The sequence below is a fragment of the Phasianus colchicus genome, chromosome 17 (assembly GCF_987193195.1).
Source record: "Phasianus colchicus chromosome 17, bPhaCol1.hap1.1, whole genome shotgun sequence".
Lineage (NCBI taxonomy): Eukaryota > Metazoa > Chordata > Aves > Galliformes > Phasianidae > Phasianus > Phasianus colchicus.
In genome coordinates this window covers 1,692,437-1,717,430 of record NC_143452.1, presented here as the reverse complement: position 1 = coordinate 1,717,430, position 24,994 = coordinate 1,692,437, and the positions used below count along the sequence as shown (strand labels likewise).

General features: G+C 50.4%; 2 protein-coding genes across 3 annotated transcripts; both read left to right on the top strand.

Moving 5' to 3' along the window:
- Window positions 1-983: 983 nt before the first annotated feature.
- On the top strand, window positions 984-8,249 carry DYNLRB1 (dynein light chain roadblock-type 1). Of its 2 annotated transcripts, none has more exons than XM_090152232.1 (4): window positions 984-1,469; window positions 4,034-4,109; window positions 4,633-4,800; window positions 7,168-8,249. In XM_090152232.1, exons 1-4 carry the CDS (start codon window positions 1,155-1,157, stop codon window positions 7,209-7,211), a joined length of 603 nt encoding a protein of 200 aa, XP_090008358.1. In that variant the 5' UTR covers window positions 984-1,154; the 3' UTR covers window positions 7,212-8,249. The 2 variants fall into 2 exon arrangements, with proteins under 2 accessions (XP_090008358.1, XP_090008359.1); XM_090152233.1 differs by lacking the exon at window positions 984-1,469 and adding an exon at window positions 1,597-1,719.
- A 3,774-nt stretch (window positions 8,250-12,023) lies between these two features.
- On the top strand, window positions 12,024-24,657 carry MAP1LC3A (microtubule associated protein 1 light chain 3 alpha). The gene is made up of 4 exons (XM_031605680.2): window positions 12,024-12,183; window positions 18,945-19,000; window positions 23,160-23,266; window positions 23,672-24,657. The coding sequence occupies exons 1-4, from the start codon at window positions 12,144-12,146 to the stop codon at window positions 23,832-23,834; spliced, it is 366 nt and encodes a 121-aa protein (XP_031461540.1). The 5' UTR covers window positions 12,024-12,143; the 3' UTR covers window positions 23,835-24,657.
- Window positions 24,658-24,994: the final 337 nt, after the last annotated feature.

The window sequence follows — 24,994 nt, the reverse complement described above, 5'->3', positions numbered from 1 at the left end:
TGTGCTGCGCTGCTTCAGCTCCAGTGGCTTTCAGTGCGTTATGGGTTGCGCCGCGTGTTGTGTGCCAGGCTGCTGCGAGGGCACATTGCTGAGCCAAGAGCAGTGAGTGCTTTGCCATGCTTTTTCCTGTCGCTCTATGGAGTTTCTGCTTTTGAATTACTGCGTGATGATCTGCTGATTAACCTGCTCATCGTACCTCTGCATCCTCTGCAGACTGTGCTGCCAGGTCACTGATGGAGTGGTTGAACGATACTGGTGCTGGGTAGAGGCCCAGGCACCCTACTATCAACTGGCTTCCAGCTGAGCTTTTTGCCAGTTCTCACAGCCCTCTCTGTCTAGCCGTTCAGCTAGTTTTCTGTCCACCTTGCAGCCCTCTTTTTCAGCTGGTATTTCATCAACTTGCCTACGAGGCTGTTGTGGGAGATAGTGAGGAAGGCCTTATTTAGGCGGAGAGAAACAGAATTCACTGGTGTTTCCTCTCCCACCAACCTGCTCCCCCCTCCCCTTTGTTGAAAGCTGTCACATCGGTACCCAGTGATTTCCCCTTTGTTCTCAGTCTCCCTTTTCCTTAATGATCTGGAGATGACTCCTAGGAGGAGGTGTTGCCTAACTTCCCACACTCTGATGAGGCAGAGTGGCATTCCTGCATCCCTCTTAAATGCAGAAGAGGCATTTGTTTTCATCCTCTCACCAGGTACCTCTCCTGATCACTGCGATCTTTCAGTGGCAGTTAAGAATTGGCCTTAGAGGGACATCAGCCTTCAGTGCCCGCCGTGCACAAGGCGATCGTCCCCCAGAGGCACTCTGCCTTTCTTCCCCGCCGTACTTTGCCTGTGCTTGCTCTCCCAGATGACCAGGGGTCAGTTGGTTAGTTGCAGCAGATTCCAAACATAGTGTTCTACGCCTAGTACATATCTGCAGGAGGAGAGCAGACAATCAAGTTGCGCAAACCCAAATTTTGATACTTCTTCAGAAAATCTGAAGTAGCTGCAGCCATATTTCACATCGAATTGAGGCAGAGGGAAAAACGGCCATCTGATGCTGCAGTGTTTGGCTGTGTGCTGCTTAAAGAGCACGGGGTGCTGCACTGAGAGCGTGCAGATGGAAGCGCTGCGCGTCGCTCAGCTCTGGGCCCACTGCAGGGGAGGGAGGCAATGTGCTGCGTCAGCTCCTGCTTATTTTTCAGTGCTTTGGCTACAAGTGAGGAGAAAACAAACCAAAAACTCCTTCAGGTCAGCGTTTTCTTCTCAGCTGCCTTTCTGCGAATGCGCAAAGCAGGGGCTGGAACTGATGATCCCGCGGTCCTTTTCAACCCAGGCCGTTCGGTGACTCCGCGACAGCCCGGAGCGGCGGACGCCGTCTCCCCGCATGGATGCCGCTCGCAGGGCTGCGACACGCAGCGTTCAGTTGAGGCAAAGGACGGAGTCCGAAGAACTGAGGACAACGAGAGCAACGACGCCTTTTATCGGGTACGCTTACCAGCGGCGGGAGCTGCGTTTCACAAAGCGCCCGAGCCGCTGCCACAGCTCTCGGCCGAGGGCCCCGCTGGGCCGGCCGTTACCGCGGCGCCGGCGGCACCGCCCTGAGAGACGCGCACGCGCCTGAGCCCGCCCGGAACGAGCGCTTCCGGGTCAGGAGCGCGCTCTGCCCTCTGATTGGTGGAGCCGGCGGCGCATGCGTGCGGGGCGTGACCGGGCGGCGAGGCGGCGGCTCGAGATGGTGAGTGAGGCGGCCGGGCCGGGGCCGCTCGTCGGGCCGCGCCGCTCGGGGTCGGTGCTGAGCGCGGGCCGGGCGTGCTGGGACGGGAACCGCGCCGCCGGGATCGCGAGGGAGCCGCTGGGAGCCGCGGGGCGCTGGGGCGGCCGGCGCCGCCCAGAGCCGTGCGGGGGAAGGCCGCGGCGCTGCCCTGCACCGCTGCGCTGTGTGAACGCTGCGGATCCGAGCTGTGGGGCGAGACGGCCGGAGGGAAGTCGGGAGAAAAGGCCGTGTCAATTACCGGCTTCTTCAGGCCGATGTTCTGTGGAACCCGGAACGTCCTTTTTTTTTTTTTTTAATTGTAAATTCGTGGGCGGATGGTGCTTCCTGTTCAGGTTGCAGCAGGTGCTCACAGCGCCTGGGCTCAGTTTGTGTGGAAACAAAGGAGCGCGGGTGGAAGCTGTGTGTGAAGAACTGCAGCAGCTCATGGAGACGCGCGGTGCTGTGGGGTTGTGGCTCACACCTCCTAGGCAACAGCTGCCGTGCTGGTCTGCGGCTCGTGTGGGCATTAGCTTATGTAAGAGTGTGACAGGAGGCGATTCTGGTCTCCTTTTACAGAACGCAGCTCTTTCCCAGGTGCTATCTCTTGCATCACCTTATGTTGGGATTCAGGTTTTGTTTGGTGCTCGGGTTCAGTACGTGCTGTTTTTCTGGGTGATGTTTTGTTGGCCCGGTGGATGGCAGAGGTCAGTGAGGACTTGGGGAGGAGTCTTCTCTGCGTGCAGCTCCAGAAGACATCCCTGAACAAACAGCTGTGGGCTGCCAGAGCTGCTCCCCGTCCTCTGAGTTGGGTTATCTTCTGGTTGGTAGAGGAGATTCAAAGTCAGTGTAGTTCTGTGTGGATGCTTCTTGGCGCCCAAGCAGATTTGTTGAGGTCTGATTAAGTATTTGATGGCTTTGGACTCAGATGCATCTAAGAAGAAGATAGGACATTTTTTCAGATGGAACAGAGTGCCACTGTTTATCACTCAGCATTTTCACACTCTGTAGTTATCTGTTTGTTTGTTTTCTTTTCTTGTCTTCCACTTGGAAGCAGTCCAGCATTCAGAAGAAATCAAGGCCTCTGCCAAAGCAATTAAACTAACTTGAGGATAATAATTCTGCTTTATCAAGACAAGCTCAGGTGGTGCTGTCTGATCATAGCAGCAGACTGCATTACTCTGAACTACTTATGTTCCCAAAGCCCTGTGGAAGGTTTGCTGGCAGTTCTTAGGCTGAACTGATGCTTTCTTTTGCTGACACAAATCACCTCTCCCAGCTGGGGGAGGTGGGCAGGGGGTTACTCGCAGTGCCTGACAAATGCAGCCCTGTTGGCCAGGTGCCCCCTGTAGCTCTGGCCTTTCCCATGACTTTAACTGATTCTTTTGTTCTGTGCCAGGTCTTGCAGGATCTGACATGTGCAGCACGCCTCTGTTTCCTTTCCAGGGAGTCAAAACATCAAAACTGATGCTTGGGCCTTCAGTCATCTTTTTTTCTTTTATTTTTGGGGGAGTTGATTTTCCAAAGTAGTGATCCCTGCATCAGTAATTCTAAATAAAGAGCACGGATCACTTCTTCCTTTTGCTTTTTATGTTTTTAATTCCTCTTAGCATTGGTTTGAGGAAAGGGAGGGTAGCTCTGCATGTAGAGTGTGTGTTATTCTGTTTTGTTCATGAATTCCATTTGTATGTATACAGATTTTGCTGCGTGCCTGTGCTGTAGCAGTCTAAGAAGTCTTTCCTCTGTGAGTCAGCAGTAAGGAGCTCATTTCTGGGGCTGCAGGAGGGTCGGGAGGAGGAGAGGGCAAAATTAAAAGAGAGTTCCATGTTTGCACAAGATTGTAATCACAAATGACTGAAGATTACTCAGACAGATCATAGAATCATAGAATGGCTTGTTTGGGAAAAAAAGCCTAAGGATCATCAAGCTCCAACCCCCTGCCACAGGCAGCACCACCAACCTCCAGATCTGGCACTAGACCAGGCTGCCCAGGGCTCCATCCAACGTGGTTCTGAACACCTGCAGGGATGGGGCATCCACAGCCTCTCTGGGCAGCCTGTGCCAGCACCTCACCACTCTGTAAAGAACTTCCCCCTGAAATCCAAAATGAGTGGAAACCAACTAAAAAGACCAGGCAGAGAAAATAGTACTGGAGTACACAGTGCTTTATGGAAAGGTATAGGCAGTGTCTGTTGGTGTCATCTTTGTGCATCTTTACTTTCAGGCACACTGTTGTGAAGCTTTGGTTGAAGGCAAACAGCAACTGTGATCTTTTGATTTGTGCTTTCTGTTTTTGCAGGCTGAGGTAGAAGAAACGCTGAAGCGAATTCAGAGCCAGAAAGGAGTGCAAGGAATCATTGTGGTTAATTCTGAAGGTATTGTCAGTCTGTTTTCTGAGATCGTAGCTTACACCACTCGTGCATTTTAAGGAGTTGCAGTTGATGTCTCTCTTCAGCGAAGATTTTCCTGTACTTAAGCTCAGCTTGTTAAAATTGTGTGATTGTCAGTTTAAGCCAAATGTTTTCTAGAAATAATCCTTAGAAAACATGACAGATATTCCCACTCCCCCTAAAACACTTATTTTTGTTTTTATTTATCTGTTTATACATCTCAAATGAATAATTGACAAAGCAAAAGTAAACCACTGATGCTAGTAGAGGGAAGTGGTTACTCTCACCTTTGTCTGTGGTTGCAGAACTTAACCTCTCTGTCTTATTTCTGTTCATACTCTTCTTTTAAGCTTTAAAAAGAGCACTCCTGATCCCATTCCCCTGTTTTAGCTCTCTAACACATACTCAGGTTCACTGGCCACTGCAGTTGGATATGGTGATACCTGGAGGGAGTTGGTTCAAAAGCTCTCTTACTGACCCTTGCTGTCCCCATGGTGGCTTCTTGCAGGTATTCCTATCAAAAGTACTATGGACAACACCACAACCATTCAGTATGCTGGCCTAATGCACAGCTTCATCATGAAGGCAAGGAGCACTGTGCGAGACATTGATCCCCAAAATGACCTCACATTCCTGCGGATCCGCTCCAAGAAAAATGAAATCATGGTTGCTCCAGGTAAGAGGAAGTAGGCTGAAAGCAGGCATCAGAGCATCCAGCAGATACTTCTCTTGTGAGGTCTGTCAAAGTCACTTGTTGGTTTCTCTGTGGTAGAGAAGAAAAGAGAAAAGAATTCTGCATGCTGCTCTTATTCATGTTACCTACTCTGTTCTTTTCCAAAGGCTTTGTCCTTCATTGCTTTCTTCAGTTGGAAACTTATCACTGACCTTAGTTTGCTTTTATCGGAGTAGAAATGGTTAATTAGCATTCGACAGCGTGTTGCAGCCTCTCATGCTTTGTGTTTTTCAATATGAAATCCAGAATGTAGGAAGGAAATGTTTCGAGACCAGTTTCACCTAGCTGAGTGCTGAACTTATAAACCAGTCTAATGCATCTGAAATGGGATAGTTCAATTGGAAACTGGCACAATGTTGGACCGTTACTGCACATTCTGTCCTTGGTTCCCAGGAGCAGATTCCAGCAGCTCCCTCTGCTCCCCCTCCTCAGGGGCTGCAGGGCACAGTGAGGCTGCCTCTCAGCCTCCTGTTCTTCAGACCAGGCAACTCAGGCTCTCCTCACAGCACACATCTCCCAGCCCTGCTGCCTACTCTGTGTCCTCCTCAGGATGCTTCCAAGAACCTTAATGTCCCTTCTATGTTGTGGAGCCCTGAGCTGTACGCAGTGTTCAAGCTGAGGTCACACCAGCGCTAAACATCGTGGGAGAATCACCTCTTTTGACCTGTTGGTCGTGCTTTGTGTAATACACCCCAAAATGTTTGCCTCTCAGCTGCCAGGGCACACTGCTGGCTCTTGCTGAGCTTGCTGCCACCAGTGCCCTCAGTCCCTTCCCACTGAGCTGCTCCAGCCACTTAGTTGTAACATCTGCTAACTTCCTCAGAAACAAGTCCTCCAGACCCCATGGGCTTATGGCCATTCAGCTGGTACAGCTGCATCCCTACAATTGTAATGTCTGCTAATTGAAAGTTATTGCTTCCCCAGTGATGTTCTCCAACTCAGAGGTCCAGGCAAACCAAGATCTGTTGCAGTTGTTAAATACTGAGGCAGAAATGGCGTTAGATGTCTCCACTTGTAAGGTGACCTTTCACTCCAAGTATCAGTCCCCTGTTTTCTTTTGACCTCCTCTTGCTGCTGACAAACTTGAAAAAGCTTTTTTGTTGCCTCACACCACACTGCTCAGCATCAACTCAAGTACAGCTTTGGCTTTTCTTGTTTTCTCCCTGCAAATGTGAACTGCAGCTCTGTACTCTCCCTTTGAAACCACACCTTGCTTCCAGAGGCTGTGTGCTTTCTCTTTTTGCCCCAGTTCCAGGTGTTCCCTCTTCAGCCAGGCCTGCTCTCAGGTTTTTGAAAGGGTATTTCTTGAGAAGTGACTAGCTCTCGTGGGCCCCTAGATGCTGGTGAGCAGAATTCTAGGGGGCACGGCTAATTTGCTCCCTGAGAAGCTTAAAGTTTGCTCTCTTTAAAAGTTTGTGGTGACAGTTCTGCTTTTTTTTTTTTTCCTCCTTACACCAAAAATTTTGAACTCAACCACTTCATGATCCCTGTGGCCATGACAGCTGTCTGCTGTCACAGCTCCCATAGGGCCTTCCCTCTTCATACATGAAGTGCAGGAGGGCTTCTGTCCTAGCTGGCTCACTCAGTTCCTGCTCAGAGGAAAGGACTTTCATGTAGCTGTACTGATGAGTCACAGAATGTGGCAGCAGCCTTCTCTTCTGGAGATACTCCTCGGTATTTCATCCAACTGTGAAACACGGATGAGATGAGTTGCATTAGTAGTGCAAGAGCTCAGCTTTGTTCCTTTGTACTCCGTCTGCTCTGTGGTGGCATTCTGCTGATGGGGAGGCAAAGAAGGAGGCTGGTGCTCCATCAGGAAGCTGTGCAGGAGCTGGTCAGAGCAATGCCTGGGGAAGAGAGGCTCTGGGGTTTATGCTGGTGCATCCTCTCATTTCCATATGAAAAATGGAAAGAGAAATAACGTTGCTCCAGAACAAATGCAGCTGGAACCCCTTCAGTCCAGCAGTCTGCCTGTGAGACATGGGAAATCACTGTCTCGTGCTGCCTAGTTTGATTAAATCATTGCATGTGTCAGTTATTCTCATTTATTAGGGACAAGTGGTGTTAAATTTGGCTCTTGAGCATGTGAGACTTTTCCACCACGAGGCTCAGATAAGTGATCCAACATGTCAAACCTGTTTTGATCACTGGGGATGAATGTCAGGACTGTACGGTTCCTACAGGATATCAGTGAGATATGAAAAAGAAAAAAAGCTGAAAGTTCCTGTATTTAGCAACAGGAATGCTTTTCTTTGTGAATAAATATCAACAATGAAAGAATAATTTGTTTTTTTTTCTTTTCCCTCCCAGATAAAGACTACTTCTTGATCGTCATCCAGAATCCAACCGAATGATTACACTACCTTGATCTGCTTTTTTCCCTTTGCCCAACTTTTTTTTTTTAATTTAATGCTAAAGAGTAGAGCTCTAGTGTTAACTCTGCTGTGCCACTTCTGTGATGTTTTGGAAGAACAAAAGCAGGTGTTCTTGCTGTCTGTATGTTTTTTTACATACAGAAAAAGTGGCTTCTTTTGATATCACTGGTCATTTTGAGACAGAAATGGTGAATTAGAATCTGGTGACCTTGGCAGTAAAAAAAGTAAAATAAAAATGCAACAGATACTTTCAATAGCTAACAAGACAACATAAAAAATCCTAATAATGTTCTACAAGATTATTCTCTGTACATTTCCATGATCCTGTCAGCACTATCTGAGTTAAGCTCTTACACTATTACTTTTGAATGACTGTAAATATGAAACCTTCCTGTCCTCTTGTTCTCTCTTATTTTATAAGTTACTTTGAAAAAGTCTGGTCATATTAAATTAAAAAAGTGTCATCGGTGATGGCTTTTGTCTTGTTTTTCCTTGTCTTGTAGGGAGTTTAATTATTGTCATGATTGGTTTTTTTTCTTCAAAAAGTAGAACCTTTGTAGGGCATTTTACCTATCTGTTGCTTTCTCTGAACAGTGATTCACTAAAAATACATGTACTGCATGCTTATAATTGCCTCAGACGTTGGAGTGTTTTTCCACCGCGTCTCTTTGTTGTCTCAGGCAGCAAGCAGAGGTGCTGTGACTGAGTGCAGACGTCGAGGCTCTGCTGGAGCTCTCAGCTGTCACAGTTCAGGAGCTGCTTTCATCTGCTACTTTGCTCTCGTCATTTTTTTGTTCATGTTAGATAAAAATGTTATCTGGTTCTTCCAAAATAATAAATAAATTGTTTTTCTGTAGCCTTGAAAAAGTCTTGTAACTGCATGCAGAGTTGAAGAATTTGTGCCCAGTGTTTGTGTCACCAGTGTTTGTCCCATGTGGGAGACACAACTCTGCCTTGTACTGAAATGTCCTTGCGCTCTACAGAATGCCACAGCCCACATTAAAAAATGATGCATATTGTCATGTGCTGCATTTCCTTTGTGTGCTCAGCTAGCTCAGTACTGGGAGTGGCATCAGCAGTGTGCAGTGCTCAGAGAGCCCTGTTCCTTCCCCAGGCTGCTTTGTCCCATGGGATGGGAGGGCTGTGCAGTGAGCTGTTCCATCTTGCCTGCTGGGCTCCCTCCTTTTCACCCCTCTGACCTCGGCTAGAAGTTATGTGATGGCAGTTTTATCAGCATGAAAGGATTTCCCTTGATTGAGTAACTGCAGTCTTATTAGGGGATGCTGCTGCTTGTGCTGGTGAGGGATTGCTCCTGCCTGACAAATCTTAGCAGAAGTGCACAGCCTATGTTCAGACCTGCCTTCTGGAAATCACAGGCAGTGCTGGGAACACGGGGTAGTGCCCAGTTTTACACCTGGGAACAGAATTAGAATCTATGTCTGATCTCAGCAGGTTATGGGATGCTCTAGGCAATTGGCTGCAGTAAAGTTTTGAAGTCTGTTAGTAAAAATGTTGGTGTGTTGGTGTTGGTTTGGATGCTTTTCTGGATTTCACAGCAGAAAGTTATTTGGTGTGTAAATGGTGACTAAGCAGCAAAGGTAACCTGAATGTTCAGCATTTTATAATGTGTTTCAGACTTGGGTGTTAATTTATAGACCACTTCTATCTTTTTAGATAGTGTTTTTGATCATAAAAGCCAGAAATGTTTTCGGAAGAGAACTGAAATTCTAACTTGAAATTGCATCAATGGTCAGTCCTGCAGCACCTGGCTGTGCATATGTTGGTATTTTAAGTACTTGCTCATATTTTGAGCATCTCAGCCGTCATCACTGTGACTCAGTGTTGGCTGTTGCTCAGTTCGTGAACTGTTTCTCCCATCAGGAGATGTCTGACCACACTAAACTGGTGCCTCCCTGCAATCAGGTTTTGTGCCAAGAAATGATTAACGTAAACATCCATCTCCTAGTCTAGAAATCTGACAGATAACTCACATAGCATGCATGCACTGACTTTTATTATTTAATTTTGATTTGATACACAGCAGCTTATATGAAACATGCCATCTGTTACAATTTAATTAAATACTGTCTCCTGAAAATTATTTCCAGCAACCTGGAAGCTCTGGATAATATCTGAATAATGAGGCAAGGCAGAAGAAAAATATGCCTTCAGTTGTCTCCTTTATTTTTTATTGTTTGTGGCCAGAGAAATGTTTCCCTGGAGGCTGTGACCTGCTGGTGTGTTTTCTCTTTCCCTGGGAGGTGGTACTGTTACTCTTCTGAGTGCTGAAGGATTTCTGGTGCCCAGCATTCTATTTGACTTCCTTAAGAGTAACTATCCTGCTATCCTATCTGTATCCTATCTGCTTTTAGGACAGAATGATGTTTGTTTTCCTCAGAGAGCCTGTAGGCAGTAAGCCAACTGAACAACAAAGATCATGCGTGCTTTCTGCATTGCATTGAGGCCATAAATGAGACCATAAACTTCCAGTGAAATTGATTATATATGTGTGTGTGTGTGTATTCCAAGGTGCTGCTACCAATCTGACTTGAATATATTGAGGAACTTGAATAAAAGGGTCTTGAAGTTGATTTTGGAGCACCACAGCCAGCTGGTGAGGGCAGGGCCTTGTTTATGTTATGCTAATGCCAATTTTACAGTAGCTGAATCAAAGTTGTTTCATTTTTATTTTTTAAGTAGGGTGGATCAAGGTGAAGAACAATACTCTCTTTTAAAGTACTACGTATACATCTACATATATATATATATATAGACATGAAATACGTATTATGGAGATAAAGTTTCTTGGACAGGAGCATCAGAAGAGTCACAAAGATCTGGCAGGAAGGAATTGCTCTGCATGGGTGTCAGGAGGTCTTCACTAAGGTGGCTGTAGAAAAGTGAAGTCTAAGAAAGAATCTGGGTGATGTTTTGCTGCTTCCTGTGTTTGCTGGGCCTGGGCCTAGTCATTCATGTGAATTATTGACATTCAGGTAATTGACATCCAGGTAATTGAGGAAGACAGAAGAATAAGTATTGTGGCTCTAGGCTCTTTTTCCTAGCCTGAAAGTAGAGAATAGTGGCTCAAAGATGGGCTTGAAAAACACTTGTGCTGTGTGGCTTTGAGCTGCTTTGTGTTACAACTGGAGAATGGCCTAACTTGCTGTCTTTGGGAAATGGATCCCTCTCTGAAGGCAGAGGAAGCACTTGCTGCAAAGACAGAGCAAACAACCCTGATGCATTAACAAGCTGATGAAAGGGGTTTGAGGTACGGCTCTGGGCTGCAAGCAGCAGAACCTGAGGCCTAAGACCTCCTTGGCCGACTGAGATAAGGCAGTGGCAGAGGAATGGAGATGATAACGCTTAAAAGATCACAAAAGATAGACTAGTGGAAACATCTGTGGATCTTCAGACAGATCTTTCAGCTGCTATCTGTCTGCCTGAGATGGCTGAGCTACAATTTAGCAGCACTTCTTTCACATACAGGACATCTGTTTACCTGGTCTTTAGTAAAGCTTTTGCTAGGCATAGCTACGTCTGTAGGGAACGGAGGCAAGGCCTACAGCAGGCCAGGCTGGCTGTTTGTTTGCCCTGAGCAGTGCAGGCTGTATGCAGAGCCGTGGTGCAGGGGTGCTGAGTTCTGACAGACCATCACTGCAGAAGTCTGAGCACCATCACGGGCTGTGCTGGCAGAAATACACTTCTTCAGCAGCACGACAGCATTCTGCAGGGAGCTTCCGTGGGGTCACAAGCGCGCAGGGTGCTTATTACCAGCGGTGCTCACCCTGCAGGAATGCTAGCATGTGTAAAGCTGGCTGTTGGTCCTGTGTTGCTACAGGACAGCTTGCTGCTGGTTTGGTACTGCCAGGTAGATCTGTCCATCTGTTCCTCATCAAAAATGGGTTAGGACTTAACAGGTTAACAACAGTAACAAATTCTTCATGTCAGCCTGCGGTCCGTAATGTCAGTCTGCTTGCCTTGTCTCAGTACTGCAACTTTCACAGAATCACAGAATGGCCAGGCCTGGAAGGGACCTCAAGGATCACGAATCTCCAACCCCCTGCCACATGCAGGGCCACCAACCTCCACATTCAATACCAGCCCAGGCTGCCCAGGGCCCCATCCAACTGGCCTTGAACACCTCAGGGATGGACGGGGCATCCACAGCCTCTCTGGGCAGCTGTTCCAGCACCTCACCGCTCTCTCTGTAAAGAACTTCCCTGACATCCAACCTCAATCTCCCTTCCCTCAACTTCAAACCATTTCCCCTCGTCCTGCTGTCACTCACCCTTCCAAAGAGTAGGGCATTTTTTGATGAAAAGGATAACCGGAGCATTTTTAAAAGATGCACGGAAGCCGTTATGTCTCTCTGAAGCAGGGATGTGCTCAATGTCTGCCCGTTTCCACAGCTCGCTGCACACCGTGAGGCACTGTTTCAGAGCACAGCTTCCATTGCAGCTCGCCTTCACGGGGACATGAAGCGTGGCTCTCTGCAAAACGCTGTCACCGTTTGCTGCTGGGTTTGATTCATTCACAGCTCTAGAAATAGCCTGCTCTATTTGTGGGCGTGATTTGGTCTTCAAGGCATGCAGGCAGCGGGGTGAGACAGCGGGATGCGCCGCTCCGGGGTGCGAGGGGCAACAAGCAGAGCGGATGGGGGCAGAGAGCGGTGGGACGGGGGGTGGCTCCAACTAGAAGAGGGGAGATTCGGGTCAGACGAGTATTAATTACTCTGAGGTAATCAGAGCGGAGCGGGACGGGCGGCACCGCCCCCCGCAGGCACGGCACGGCACGGCGCACGTCACGGCCCTCCGCCCGCCCCGCCCGCCGCCGTGACGTCACCGCCCGCTCCGCCGCAGCCGCGCCATACGGAGCCGCCGCCGGCACCTGCGCTCCGGCCCGGCCGCCGCCATGCCTTCGGACCGGCCCTTCAAGCAGCGCCGCACCTTCGGTGAGCGGGCGGGGAGGGGGCGCAGCGCTCGGCAGGGCGAGGCGAGGCTGGGGCCGCGCGGTGCTGCGGGGCGGGCGGTGCCCTGCGGCCGGGCCGTGCCCTGCGGCCGGGCCGTGCCCTCGGGCTCCTTCTGCTCGCGGCGCTGATCGCACCCGCACAGCGCGCCGCGCTCCCCCCCCGTTTCCCATCGTTGCGCCGCCCGGAGCCGCGCTCGGCCCGCCGTGTGCCGTGCGGGGCGGGGCGGCGGGCTGAGCCGCTCACGCCGCGCTCCTTTGGGCTGCCGGAGGGGCGGTCGCCTCCTCGCAAATCGCCGCGGTGCCCGGCTTGCGGTCGCCGTGCCGAGGGCGCCGTGCGGCGCTGCCGAGGCCCGGCGGGTTCCGTGCTGGCGTGGGAAGCGGCGTTTCGCCGGATGGAGGCGGTGGGAAATCTCCGCTGAGGCGGCGGTTCCCGCACGGCGCTGCGCCGGGCCCGGCAGTGCGGGCTGCTGGAGCTGCTGCTTCTCCTGACCTTTGCCAGCCCGGCGACCCGCAGCGCCGCTCAGAAGCTTTTTATCGAAAGCAGCGGCATCCTAAAGGACGCCCTTAGTAACCGCCTGCTGCTGAGCTGGTGGGAATGGAGTCTGCTTCGCTTTTGTACGTTGCTCAGGCTGGGGGAAAACAAAACTCGAGGCTCCGAGTGACTGAAGGAGAGCCGGATTAAAATAGAGCAGGAGGGAAAAGGGGGAGAGGGGGCTGGGTGCTGTGGGAGCCGCGGGTGTCTGCGCCATCCTCTGCCCTTTGGCTCCCAGCTGATCTGCAGAGCTCAGCAGGAGGACGAGGAGCCGCTTTGGGTCAGGGCTGGGACCGCTGGAGAAAGTAAACACGGCTTGTTTTCATCTTCAGCTCATTGCACAACAGGAGCAGGAAGCAATTGTTTACAGTGCCGTTGGAGAGAGCCGATGGAAAATATTTCCAGTGCCACTGCACCCTCAGAACGGCTCTGTTTGTAAGGCCGCAAAGCTGTAGAGAAGTGGAACAGCTCCAAAGGAACAGAAAAGGCAGAGTCAGAGTGTGGCTGTTTACAAGAGCCGCCCAGGCTCCGGTGTCACGGCACGTGGCTTGGTGAGGCCTTGGCCCGCTGCCCTGAGCTGAGGCTCTGCTGTTCTTTGTGCCCGTTTTCCCCCTTCTTGTAGTGCTGAGATTTGTTTTTCCATCGAGTTTCTTCTGCTTGCTTGTCTGCTTTGTCTTGGGTCCATTCTGAATACGTTTTCTGGATTTCTGTGAGTTGTTGTTGAGGACTCGAGTACAGAGCTGAGTGCCCCGTGCCTGATACACACCCCTGGGGGTTGTGCTCCCTGCTGTGTCTGTGGCAGTGTCTTTGGTTTGGGGGTGAGGTCTGACGGAGCCCCTCAGCTGCCATGTGCAAACCTGCCTGTGGATGCTGAGGGAGCTGCATTCTGCTTAGTCAGATCCGTGGTAGGAGTCCAGAAAGTTCCCAGAATGAAGCTGTGGTCTGTGTCAGAGGAATGGGGTGTCCTGGCTGCATCCTATGCGTGGCTGCCTGCTGATCCTGCAGTGCTTCCTTTGAGGAGAGCATCTTTGGGCTGAATGCTCCCCTCCCAGCTGCAGTTTTCTGGGAGTTTGCCTTCAGTTCTGACAGCGTACTTCTCACACAGGAAAGGCAGCAAGCAGGGAGAGCGGCGTGTAGAACTGAAGAGTGGCCCTCACCAGGTGGCAGCGGGGTGAGAAAGGGGATTGTCCATCTCTGCTCTGCCCCTGTGAGACCCCACCTTGGTACTGCATCCAGCCCTGAGGCTGCTGGCACAGGAAGGGCATGGAGCTGCAGCAGCGGGTCCAGAGAAGGACACAAAGTGCTCAGAGGGCTGGAGCAGCTCTGCTATGGAGACAGGCTGTGGGAGCTGGGAGTGTTCCACCTGGAGGAGGGAGGGCTGCAGGGAGACATCACTGCAGCCTTCAGTATTTAAAGGGAGTTTATAAACGGGAGGAAAAACAACTTTTTACACGGGTAGATGGTGATAGGACAAAGAGGAACAGTTTTAAACTAGAGGGAAGATTCAGATTAGATGTCAGGGGGAAGTTTTTCACTGAGAGGGCGATGCAGCCCTGGCATTGCTGCCCAGAGCTGGGGTTGCCCTGTTCCTGGAGGTGCCCATGGCCATGGATGGGGCCCTGGGCAACCTGATTGAGCAGTTGGCAGCCCTGCCCGTGGCAAGGGGACTGGAAATAGATGATCTTTGAGGTCCCTTCCAGCCCAAACCATTCAGTGATTCTGTGACTCACCAGGTGTGAGCTGGCCATGCTTATACCAGTGGAAAGACCACTAATGGACAAAGTGTCCCACGTGCCATCCTGTGCTTGTCATAACTGTTATGCTTCATAGTCAGTTGGCCCGGAGCTGGGGCTGCTCACTGGGTTGGCTCGTCTGCATGCCATGCTATGAGGGTTCATGTAATGGTGCTGCAAGAGCTGAGAGCCCTGACATGAGGTTTGCTGCTGCTCTTTGGTGCCTGCCTATCTCTATCTGCTTGTGTTACTTGCCAAGGGCATTGTGTGACATGACCTGATGTGGGGCTGACTGACAGCACTTACGAAAATGCTGTTAGAAGTAAACAAATGCTGAGGACAAATGTCAGTGAGGTATACAGACCACAAATGCTGATCTTTTTTTGTTTTTAAACAAAAGGCTCCTGACCAATAGCCAGCAATAATACAAAATGCAGTCTGCTTGTATTTTGTTGATTATTTAACATTGTCTTTGCTACAAAAAACATGAAGTATCCCGATCCAGCAGGGTGGAGGTGCTGCTGAAGGTGGGACCAGCAGCCCTGGCGCTCACACAGCAGCATTCCATGCGTCGTCGGTTTGTGTCACCTGCTGTGTTTGTTGTGCTCTTGGAGCTGTCTCATGCCTCTTGTCTTCAGAAGGCTGCTTGGGAACAGGCTGCAAGGAAAAAGGAAGGAGCTCCTGCCTGGCTCTCGTGCCTGCACAGCTCCCATGTGCTCCAGTGACCGGCCGCCGCATGTGTGTGTTCTGCATTCAAATGTAGCTCTGTCAAAAATGCCAGTTGTTTGCTTGAGCAATTTGAAGTGTCCTGAGCAATTCTGAGAAATAGGAGTGTGTTCCTGCTGTCTCAGAGATTTGTAGTTGTCAAGTTGTGAAGATGGAAGAAAAGGTCAAACAGAAGGCAGAGGGAAGCCCTGGCAGAGGACAGCCTGCTCGTCACACAGGAACTGGTTGTTCTTTTTCCAGGACTAGTGAAACTATGATTAAACAGTGAGCAAAAACAGTCCTTTATCTGGAACACTTAACATGAACACAGTGTACGCAGTCCAAACACCACATGGAAAATGTTTTTCTTAATGTTGAGGGGAAAGTTCTCAACATCTGCTTTCTCCTTCTCAGCTTCTTCTGCCTTTCACACAGCCCCTGTTCCCTGGAAGCAGAGCTGTTGGCTCCCTTATGCCTTTCTGTAGCAAGGGTGCCCTGAAACTTTGTGAGAAACAACAGCCTTTGCTTGATTACCTTCAACTGATGTGAAAACATCTGGTTGGATTTAACAAGTTGGTGATTTCTTTCCCTGTCTGATTGTACCACATCCATCCTTTCTGGAGCATCAGGGCTGATACTTCTTGGGTACAGAATCATAGAATCACGATGATTGGTAAAGACTGCTAAGATCATCAAGTGCAACTGCCAGCCCATCCCACCGTGCCCACTGACCATGTCCCTCAGTGCCACATCTCTGTGTTTCTTAAACACCTCCAGGGATGATTACTCTGCCACCACCTCAAGCAGCCTGTGCCACTGCATCATCGTTCTTCCAGAAAAGAATTTTTTCCTAACATCCAACCTGAACCTCCCCTGGCACAGCTTGAGGCCATTCCCTCAGATCCTGATCCATTAATCAGCTGGGAGCAGAGGCTGAGCCCCTGCTTCCTTTCAGGGGGCCATAGAGGGTGGTGAGGTCTCCCCTTGAGCCTTCTCTTCTCCAGGCTGAGCAGTCCCATTCCCTCAGCACTCAATTACTTTGTCCAGGTCATCTGTAAAGCCATTAAACAGGGCTGGTCCCAATACCAACTCCTGGGGAACTAGTGACTGGAACTCCATTCACCACCACTCTCTGGACCTGGCCATCTACCCAATGAAGAGGACAACTGTCCCAGCTGTGGGCTGCCAGCTTCAGGTACATCCCTTTCCCCTGGGCTGTAAGTGAAGAGAAGAGGCTGAGGGGCTGAAGCCCAAGCACTGTTCTGTTCTTCAGGCTCCGTCTCCCTGCCCAGACCCAGCTCTACTCGCCTGGCTGCAGCCATGTCTCCTTGCTTGGCATCCCCTATGGTGATGTGATTTTGTGCTTTTCTGAGTCTCTGTGTTTTGCTGGGCACGTTGGGATGCCCGCTGGTGTTGTGGATGTCCTGAAGTTGCCAGCAGAAGTAGCACTGTCTGAGCAGTGGGGGTCTGATATGCACCCTGTGTGACCTGGAGCAGGGGGACACCATGCTGTGTGACTAGAGATCGACTGTCCTGACTTGAGTGTACATTTCCAGTTGCTGTGACACTCTTGTCCCATGTATGCTCCCAGGGCAGCACTTGTTCTTGTTCTGCTTTCCAGACGTGGGAGGCGGCTGCTGCTGCTCCTGCAGTGCCCTGGCCAGGAATGAGCTTTGCAACACTGAGCAGGAATGGGCAGGTGAGGTGTTGTGTGAGCCCTGCACGTAAACATGGGTGGATTTCCTGGTAGGTAGAGTCCTCGGGGCAGTGCATTACGTAGATATTTATTGACCTTCATCTGAAATGAGCTGTGCAGTGTGTCCACCCCTTCAGCCATCACCAGCTCATCCCAGATGCATCCTCATTTCACACCATCCAGTTCTCCATGCCGGAGATCTCTTGGTGAGAGAACCACAGTAACAGTGCTCTGTGCTGGGGCTGACCACAGACATCAGCCACACGTGGGCTGCAGGGCATGCAGCAAGAGCCCCGTGGCTGCTGGGGGCGAGGACACATGCATGTGCCCTGTTCACGTGCACTGAGCTGTGTGGGCCACTGCCAGAGACAGGGCTGAGGCTGGGGCTGAGTCCATGCTTTGCTCTGTCCTTCCCATGCAGCTCTGGCTCAGTTTTGGAAGCTGTTGACCTTGACACTGTGTCCATGTGGTGTGTTCTTATTGCAAGTGCTGTTGGTCATAGCTGGCAGGGCTGGGCCTGGAGTCTGGCTGCTGCCTTGGGGCAGCACCGGTGCCTGACCCCCCCAGATGCCACCCCTTACACAACCACACTCTTTCAGGATATGCCATGTGTTCTTGTGTTCCCCCCCCATATCTGGGGTGGGTGGAGCTGTTGTGCTGTCCTCTCGCCTGTGTGCAGTGCCTGCAGGGCAGAGCAGTGTCCCATGGGCACTGCTGGTAGAGGTCAGTGCTTGAAAAGCAATAGCATCTTTCACTGTTCTCCTTAGCTGGCATAATGACCTCATCCCATATTGCTGTGGGAGATGCTGTATGCCCAAATCTTTGGGAGAACAGCTTGGGAAGGACGTGACTCAAGAAAACTGTGGAGATTCCTGTGTTTTGTATGGTTTGCAGCATTGCTGATGTACTCAACAGCTGAAACTGCAGTCGGAGAAGAGGTGGTTTTCCTGTCATGTGCACAGCTACAAAAATAACTCCTGTCTTTCAGTGGGCCACAGCAGGGAGTATTTTGGGAGTAGCCAATAAAAGGTGCGGGTTTTGCCTTACTGCTGTGCTGAGCTCTCCCATCATGGTGTGGGGGCAGCCACGCTGGAGCTGGGACAGGGCTTTCCCAGTGGGTGGGGGCAGCTCATTCATCATTGCTCAGCCCCTCCATACAACAGCTCCATCCTCTCCTGCTTCAGTCCCTGCCAGAGTCAGGAGTGCTGCTTAATTTACATAATTTTACTTAATTAGGCCACATATAGGTTAAATGAAAGCCGGTGTTACAGCCATTCCTGTGTGGCATGGTGGGTGCCTTCCTGAGGACTCACGCCCACCTCCCAGGCAGGATGGGGATTGTGGGTGAGCTCAGCCTGCTTCTTGCAGGAGAGAAACATGGAGGAATGTGCACAGAGGGAATGAGCTCTGTGTCACAGGGTATGAAGTCTGGAGGAAAATGGGTTAGAATGTTTGAGAATGGTTGCAGGAAAAATCACTCTTCTTGCTTAATTTTTATCCTTATTTCTACAATAGGTCTAGAGATGCATCCTCTCAGGCCAAGAGCTCTTGTAGCTGCAGATCTGTAATAGTGCAGGATTTCTTCTTGGCAAGGCATGTCTCTTTAGGACAAGGCATGTCTCTTTAGGACAGAGGCACTCTGCCAGATAGTGCAGGCAGAGGAAATGGGCAGAACCCAGCCTTGGTTGGAGGCTCCCCTGGAGGAGCTGCTGGGAGGACCCTGATCAGGGCTGAGACCTTAAAGCTGCTGCCGCCCAGCTTTGATGGGTGTGAGCTGCACTTGCTCATGTGGATTTAAGAATATGGCTTCATAATCCTTATATCTCATGTTAGTCACTCCATTTCCATATGTTTTACTGGGCAGGGTGGCACTTAGCTGCTCTGGGGGCTGATTGGGATGGTGAGAAACTCCAAAAGGCTGCAGCTGATATCTGCCTGACAGTGCCTGCTGCAAGGCATGTGGGAATGGTCTGAGGAAGCATTTGTATTTTTTTTTGCCATGTCCCTACTGTCTGTTTGTGGCTCGCAGGACACAGTCAGCTACTTCTAACTTCCTTGCTTTACCTTTTTCCTTCCAGCGGATCGTTGTAAAGAAGTACAGCAGATCCGAGAGCAGCACCCAAACAAAATCCCGGTAAGTGCCGATTCTTGCTCTTCTCATAACGATCTCTTAAAATCACTGCACCTACATCAGAGGGCTGCCTGTGCATGGCAGTGTGTGCTCCCGCAGCACTGGGCTGATGGGGCAGATGGCCCTGGTGGAGATGGCTGCAGTCACACCTTCCTGCTGGCAGGAGTGTTGGCAGGCTGTGCTTCAGGGCTGCCTCCTCAGTTCCATGCCTCCTTGCTGGAAGCTCTGGGCACAGCTTGCAGCAGGTACTTTAGAAATCATCTTCTGCCCACTAGAGGACAGACCAAGCCTATGCCTGCCCAGACTGTTCGCTCCAGCATCTCTTTCTGGAGCCCACTGAGGCTTGGCCCTTTGAGGGCTTAAAGCCAGCTCTTGTGAGTCTTGAAGAATCTAAAATCACAGGGGAGCGATGCTGTTTGGCTCAACCTGCTCAGCTAAGTGAGACCTGGTGACTCACAGGCAGTATTGCTGCACAGGATTCATTAGCAAAGGCTTAGGGTCTGTTTGGTTCACGCAAAGAAATATCTATAAGGTTATGTGGTAAAAAAACACATCTTCACACCCATGGAGGAGCACAGGGAGGCATAAGGCAGGGGACCCAAAGTAATACCTTGCCTCAGGACAGTGGTGGATGGAAACCTAAACTGCATCCTCAGAGAAAGGGATGGGTTGCTCTGAGCTCCTGCCAGGGCTGTTCCAAGGACTGTCGTTGTCCAGGGCAAGTAGGCAGCAAGATGAGCCCCTCTGGGGCTGAATGTTACTGTATATGTTTCTAATGAAGGATCTCCACCCTGCTGGGGAGGACAGAGGAGGCTGTTGCTGATGTCCGTGTCCATGTGAGTGTTGATCTGTGTGACTTGCCAAGCAGATAGGTACATCCTGTGTGATGTGTATTCTAAACACACATTTGTGTTTGTGTCTCCTGAGTCTTGCTGATGGTTGGACCTGGAGACATGGAGCTGCAGCTGCCTTGCCTCTGTCAGGCTGCCATGTCTGGTCCCACTCCCTACAGAACACTTCCACCTCTTCAGCGTTTACCCTACAACAAGGCTTGTGACTGCAAGTGCTGCCAGTGGGCCTGGTCTGCCCAGGCTCTGCTGTCAACCCTCCCACCTGTGCCTGGCTCGCAGAGGGTTCCCCCCACACTGCTGGGTACCCCCATGGAGAAACCCCCCATCTGAGACAGCAGCTTGGTGCTTTTGTATCCAAGCCCAAGGCCTCAGGGATGTAATATTAGCATTTGATCATACGTTTCTCTCCTGAGCTAGACAAGAACTTCATGTCCACTGGCCACCTGTTCCCTTAACCGGGTTACCCAAATAGCAGCTCGTGTTCTGGAAATAGAAACTCCTGGAGCTGTTCTACATGACAGACCCTGTGTCTGCTCGAGGCACAAGGCAGCTGTTGCTTTAGCAGCTGGGACATTCTCCTCAGCCCATTCTTGAGTTAATAAAGTTGAGAGGCATTTGTTTGTGGGATGGAGCTGGCTGGTAATTAGAGATGCCCTCCTCTGTTCCTCCTCCCTACAGAGGTAAGTGAGAAGTGAGCCTCAGTGCAGCTGCACATGGCCCTGTCTACATCAGAACACAGTGTGTGAGCAGATGCCGTGTCACTGTCACCCTTTGTGCAAACTGCTGTTAAAATCTGAAGCTCTGGGTGTTGCCTCTGTATTTCCCAGTGGGCAGAGCTGCATCCCTGCAGGTGGCAGTTGTGAGCACCCAGTCCCTCCAGTCTCTCAGTCTCTTAATCTCCCTGTAGCCAAAGTATTCATTTGTGAAAGTGAGTCTCAAATAAGTAGAGCAGGATGGCCCTGATTGAGTTTGCCCTCCCTCCTGCAGAGGGGAAGAGAAGTTAGCAGGTTGGTAAGAGGCGTCCTGGTGTAGAAAATTGTTCTTTCAGCAAGGTCCCATATGGCAAAAGGGGCTGAAGGAGCAGTACCTATTTTTTTCATGTTGTTCTGCTCTGGTGAAAGAGAGGATGTGGCCAGCATGAGAGTATCTTTGAGGGCTCAGAGGCCTTTCATATGCTAGTTGTCCTGTTTCTTGGGCTCCTGGGTTGCCTTGTGTAAGTTTCAGAGGGTGCTGAGGTGCAGAGTTCTACCAAAGTGCCTTGCACCTCTGCCTTGTCTGGGAACTGCCTGAGATGAAGCTTGGCCCATGCTGGTGGGCTGTGAGGTAAGCCCATGGTGTGGGGCACTCAACAGATGTTGCAGCTTGCTGGTGGTACTGCAGCATCCCAGCACCTGTGTCTCATTTGGCTTTGATGAAGACAGAGCCTGAGAGCTATGCTCAGCTCTTTTTCTCCTTACATCTCCTCTGTTCCCCATAGTTGTCTCCGTTCTCTGGGTGCTTCCCCATACTCAATCTCCACGTTGCTCAGCTCTAAATTAGTTTACAGTTAGAGAGAGCATGGTGTGTGTGTGCAGGCTCTGTGAGCTCAGCCCAGCTGTGGTACTGCGTGGTGCTGGGCAGCCTCTCGGTGAGCTCTGTGCTCCCATAGTGTCCTGTTATATCAGCAAAGGGAGGGGCTCCTACACGTGGAGGTGGTGCGGAGGCCATGGTTCCCACTACTCCCCATCAGGTCTGCACAGGGCATGCAGCATTGCATGCTTGAGATGCAGGGCTGCAGTTACTGGTGGTGAAGGCCCACCAGTGGCTGGCTGGCTGAGAACTGCTCCCTCACTGGTCACAGTGCCAGCCAGGGCTGCCTTCTTTCCCAGGGCAGCCTCTGCTGCAGAGAGAACGGGAAAGGGCGTGGGATGGGCACGAAGCTTTCTGCAGTGGGAAGAGATCTGGGTGTTCCTCCAGCACCCCTCTGCAAGGTGTCTGCAGGTGCCCTGGGGATGCTTACTGCTTTTGTTTGTGCCCAGGCAGCAGGAGATGCATTGCTGCTGGTGGCAGAAGCCAGTGTGCGTCATCAGATGGTTGAGAGAGGTGAATGGAGCAATGCTCCCTTAGTGCACATGGCTCTGCAGAGCCATCTCCTGGACCCTGTGATCTCTGCTCTTCCACTGCCAAAGGCGTTTGTGGTCTCCCGGCTGTTTCTCTTGTAAAGGAGCTGGGAAAACGGCTTATGATGGGAATTGCAATAAGTGGAAAATAATGTCAGTTCAACTTGGAGAGCACAGCGAATGGATTGGTATACAAGTGTCATTCTGTGGAGAAAATAACTGGGTACTGGAGAGATGTGGGAGTCCAAACGTCACTCTAAGGGGAATGAATTGAGCTTTTGAAGTAAGATCATTAATTACTATAAATGCCTACCACCTTCTTTCTTAGTAAACAAACAGCACATTTCCAGGTTGGCTTAGAATAGTAATTATAGCTGTCAGGAAAGATATTCATTAATTATAATGGATGAGAAAGGTGGATAGAAATCCTTGTTTTGTCTTTTCAGAAGGTGGTTGTGGTGAGAACTTTATTGATGGTGGGGGAGGACAGGCCGGGCTGTTCCCTCGTGGCACTGTGCTGAAGTGGCTGAGGGTTTCTGATTAGCTGTGGAGTTGGTGTCTGGCTGTTAACGTGTGGAACGGGGCAGGCAAAATCCAGCTCCCCTTTCTGAAGGAATGCCTTAGGTGACTTTGCAGACTTTTTTAAGAACTGTGTTTGGGAATATCTACAGCTTTTCCTAAACAGGCATGTGTTTAGTGATGCTGAAGTGCAGCTTCATGGCGCAAAAGGGAAGGAAAACATCTCTTGCTATGCAGAGTCTGGTCAGGACTGGTTAGGCTGGGCCAGCTCCCTTCTCCCTCCATCTGGCCCCTTCCACAACAAAAGTAGAAGTTAGGTCCTTAGCTCAGTTTTGGTAAATCTGAAAGTGGTGTTGGTACACTCTACTGCTGTTACAGATTTCCCACATGTTAGGGGAGGTGCACTATGGCCTACTGTTTCACATTCAGCCGGAGCAAGTGATGCTGTAGTCACTTATCTTGGATGCTGTCCGTGGTGTGGTTCAAGCGGACAGATGGCTCTGCTGAAGAGGGTCTGCAGCCAACCTTCTGGTCTCTGCTTGTTACCTCTTTTTGCTGTTCTGCCAGGGAGAAGCAAGGTAGGGTCTCACCTCAGCTTTTCCATTTGTGTCAGTTTGATCTGTGTATGATCTTGTGGCCAGGGGTTGGGACATTGTAAACTGTGGATAACCCTCCTCTTTGATCTCTTCCCAGGTCATCATTGAACGCTACAAAGGGGAGAAACAGCTGCCAGTGCTGGACAAGACCAAGTTCCTTGTCCCAGACCATGTCAACATGAGTGAATTGGTGAAAATAATCCGGTGAGTAGGGTGGCCCTGACTGACATGCTGTGAACACAGTGGTGGGGTGAGGATGAGGCAGAGACAACTGCTGATGGAGGGGATGGAGGACAGGAAAACCACAGCAAGTTTTGCCAGTAGTTTGTGTTACCTTTCCCTCAGGATACTCCTGAGAGGGACTCCAGTCTCCACCTTGTATCCTTCAGCTCAGATGGAGGAGGGCCCTCTGCTTTTGCAGCAGTGCTTGGGAAAAGGGACTTTGCTGAGTCTTCCCAACTTAGAAGGCCGAGAGCCCCCAGCAGCTCAGTGTGGCTCACCAGCAGCACATCCTGATGCCAGCCTGGCCCCGTGTGAGCAGTGTTGTGGGGGAGGCAGGACTCGCTCTCACAGTGGGCTGACCCAGACCTCCTGTCCTTGTTCCCACAGGCGCCGCTTGCAGCTGAATCCCACCCAGGCTTTCTTCCTGCTGGTGAACCAGCACAGCATGGTGAGTGTGTCTACTCCCATCTCAGAGATCTACGAGCAGGAGAAGGATGAGGATGGCTTCCTCTACATGGTCTACGCTTCCCAGGAGACCTTTGGCTACTGAGGCCTGCCGAGAGGTGGCATGTGGAGACAGATTAACTGTGGCACATGTGCTCCCAGCCCTGGGAGACAACAACCGGAGGCTCATGAGAGGGGGACAGTGCTGACTCCCTATCTCTCCCTCCTTCCTCTTCCCATCACCCTCTCACCAAAGAGGCTCATGGCGTGTGTTGGACTCGCACAACCCTTCACTTCTGTGTAGATTAGCCCCGCTCCATCCACACACGTGTGTGTGCATATACATACAGGCTCCCAGGCACACACATCAGGCCTCGGCTTCCCATCCCATCCCCTTGGCGTAACCTCCTGCTGCTCTCGCTGTGCTGTGTGCGTGTGTGTGTTCCTAGCCTGCTGCCAAAACAGTTTGGCTGCTGGTGGAGAGAGGACAGGACACTGTCACCTTCACTTTCAGTACAAGGAGAGCTGCCTCCTCCTTCCAGACACTAATAAAGGGCAGAAAGTCTGCAAAAACAACAAATGTAATCATTGCTCCTGAGTTTTAATTGATTTTAATTACACCCATATCAGATTCTTGGTGCTACTGAGTAGATGTAGGCGTCTCTGTATGACTGTGGATAATGTATATCCTTTAGATTTGTTTTATTGGTTTGTTTGTGTTTTTTTGTTTGGTTTTGTTTTTGAGGGACAGGTTGGAATGGGGAGAGGGGTAATCTTTCCTGTATTCTGTAGGGCGGTCAATCAAGCTTTGTTGCACTTTAAGGCATAGTAGATGTCAGAGTGGAATTTACTTTTTAATTTATACAGGTTTGCCATATTTAGTGCTGCTCCTCTGATGACAGTTGTACCTAGATTGTCTTTCTTTTTTTTTAAATAAAAATTATTTCCCTTCTCTCTGTCTCCCCATTGCATGCAGTCTTTCAGTCTCAGTGTGGCAAAGAGTTTGCTCAAGGAATGTATGGATTTGTATTTGCTATGTTCCCGTTCCAGTTTTTCATGTATTATACCAGAAAAATGTATATGATAAAATTCCACCCAGTTTAATCTATACAAAGGTATATATATATATAATAAATATACATTCAAGTTGTGTCTTGTAGGTATGTTTTGTTTCCATCTCATTTGTCTGTGTCAGTGTGTCCCTCAGATAAGTGATACATATGTGATGTATGTTCCTCATGTTTGCTGGCACACTGTATGCCCAGC

Coding starts and splice junctions, on each gene's coding strand:
- DYNLRB1 (XM_090152232.1), top strand. CDS start 1,155: ATGTGCTGCGTCAGCTCCTGCTTATTTTTCAGTGCTTTGGCTACAAGT. Junction 4,110..4,632: donor CATTGTGGTTAATTCTGAAG/GTATTGTCAGTC, acceptor GGCTTCTTGCAG/GTATTCCTATCAAAAGTACT. Junction 4,801..7,167: donor TGAAATCATGGTTGCTCCAG/GTAAGAGGAAGT, acceptor TTTCCCTCCCAG/ATAAAGACTACTTCTTGATC.
- MAP1LC3A (XM_031605680.2), top strand. CDS start 12,144: ATGCCTTCGGACCGGCCCTTCAAGCAGCGCCGCACCTTCG. Junction 19,001..23,159: donor AGCACCCAAACAAAATCCCG/GTAAGTGCCGAT, acceptor ATCTCTTCCCAG/GTCATCATTGAACGCTACAA. Junction 23,267..23,671: donor GAATTGGTGAAAATAATCCG/GTGAGTAGGGTG, acceptor TTGTTCCCACAG/GCGCCGCTTGCAGCTGAATC.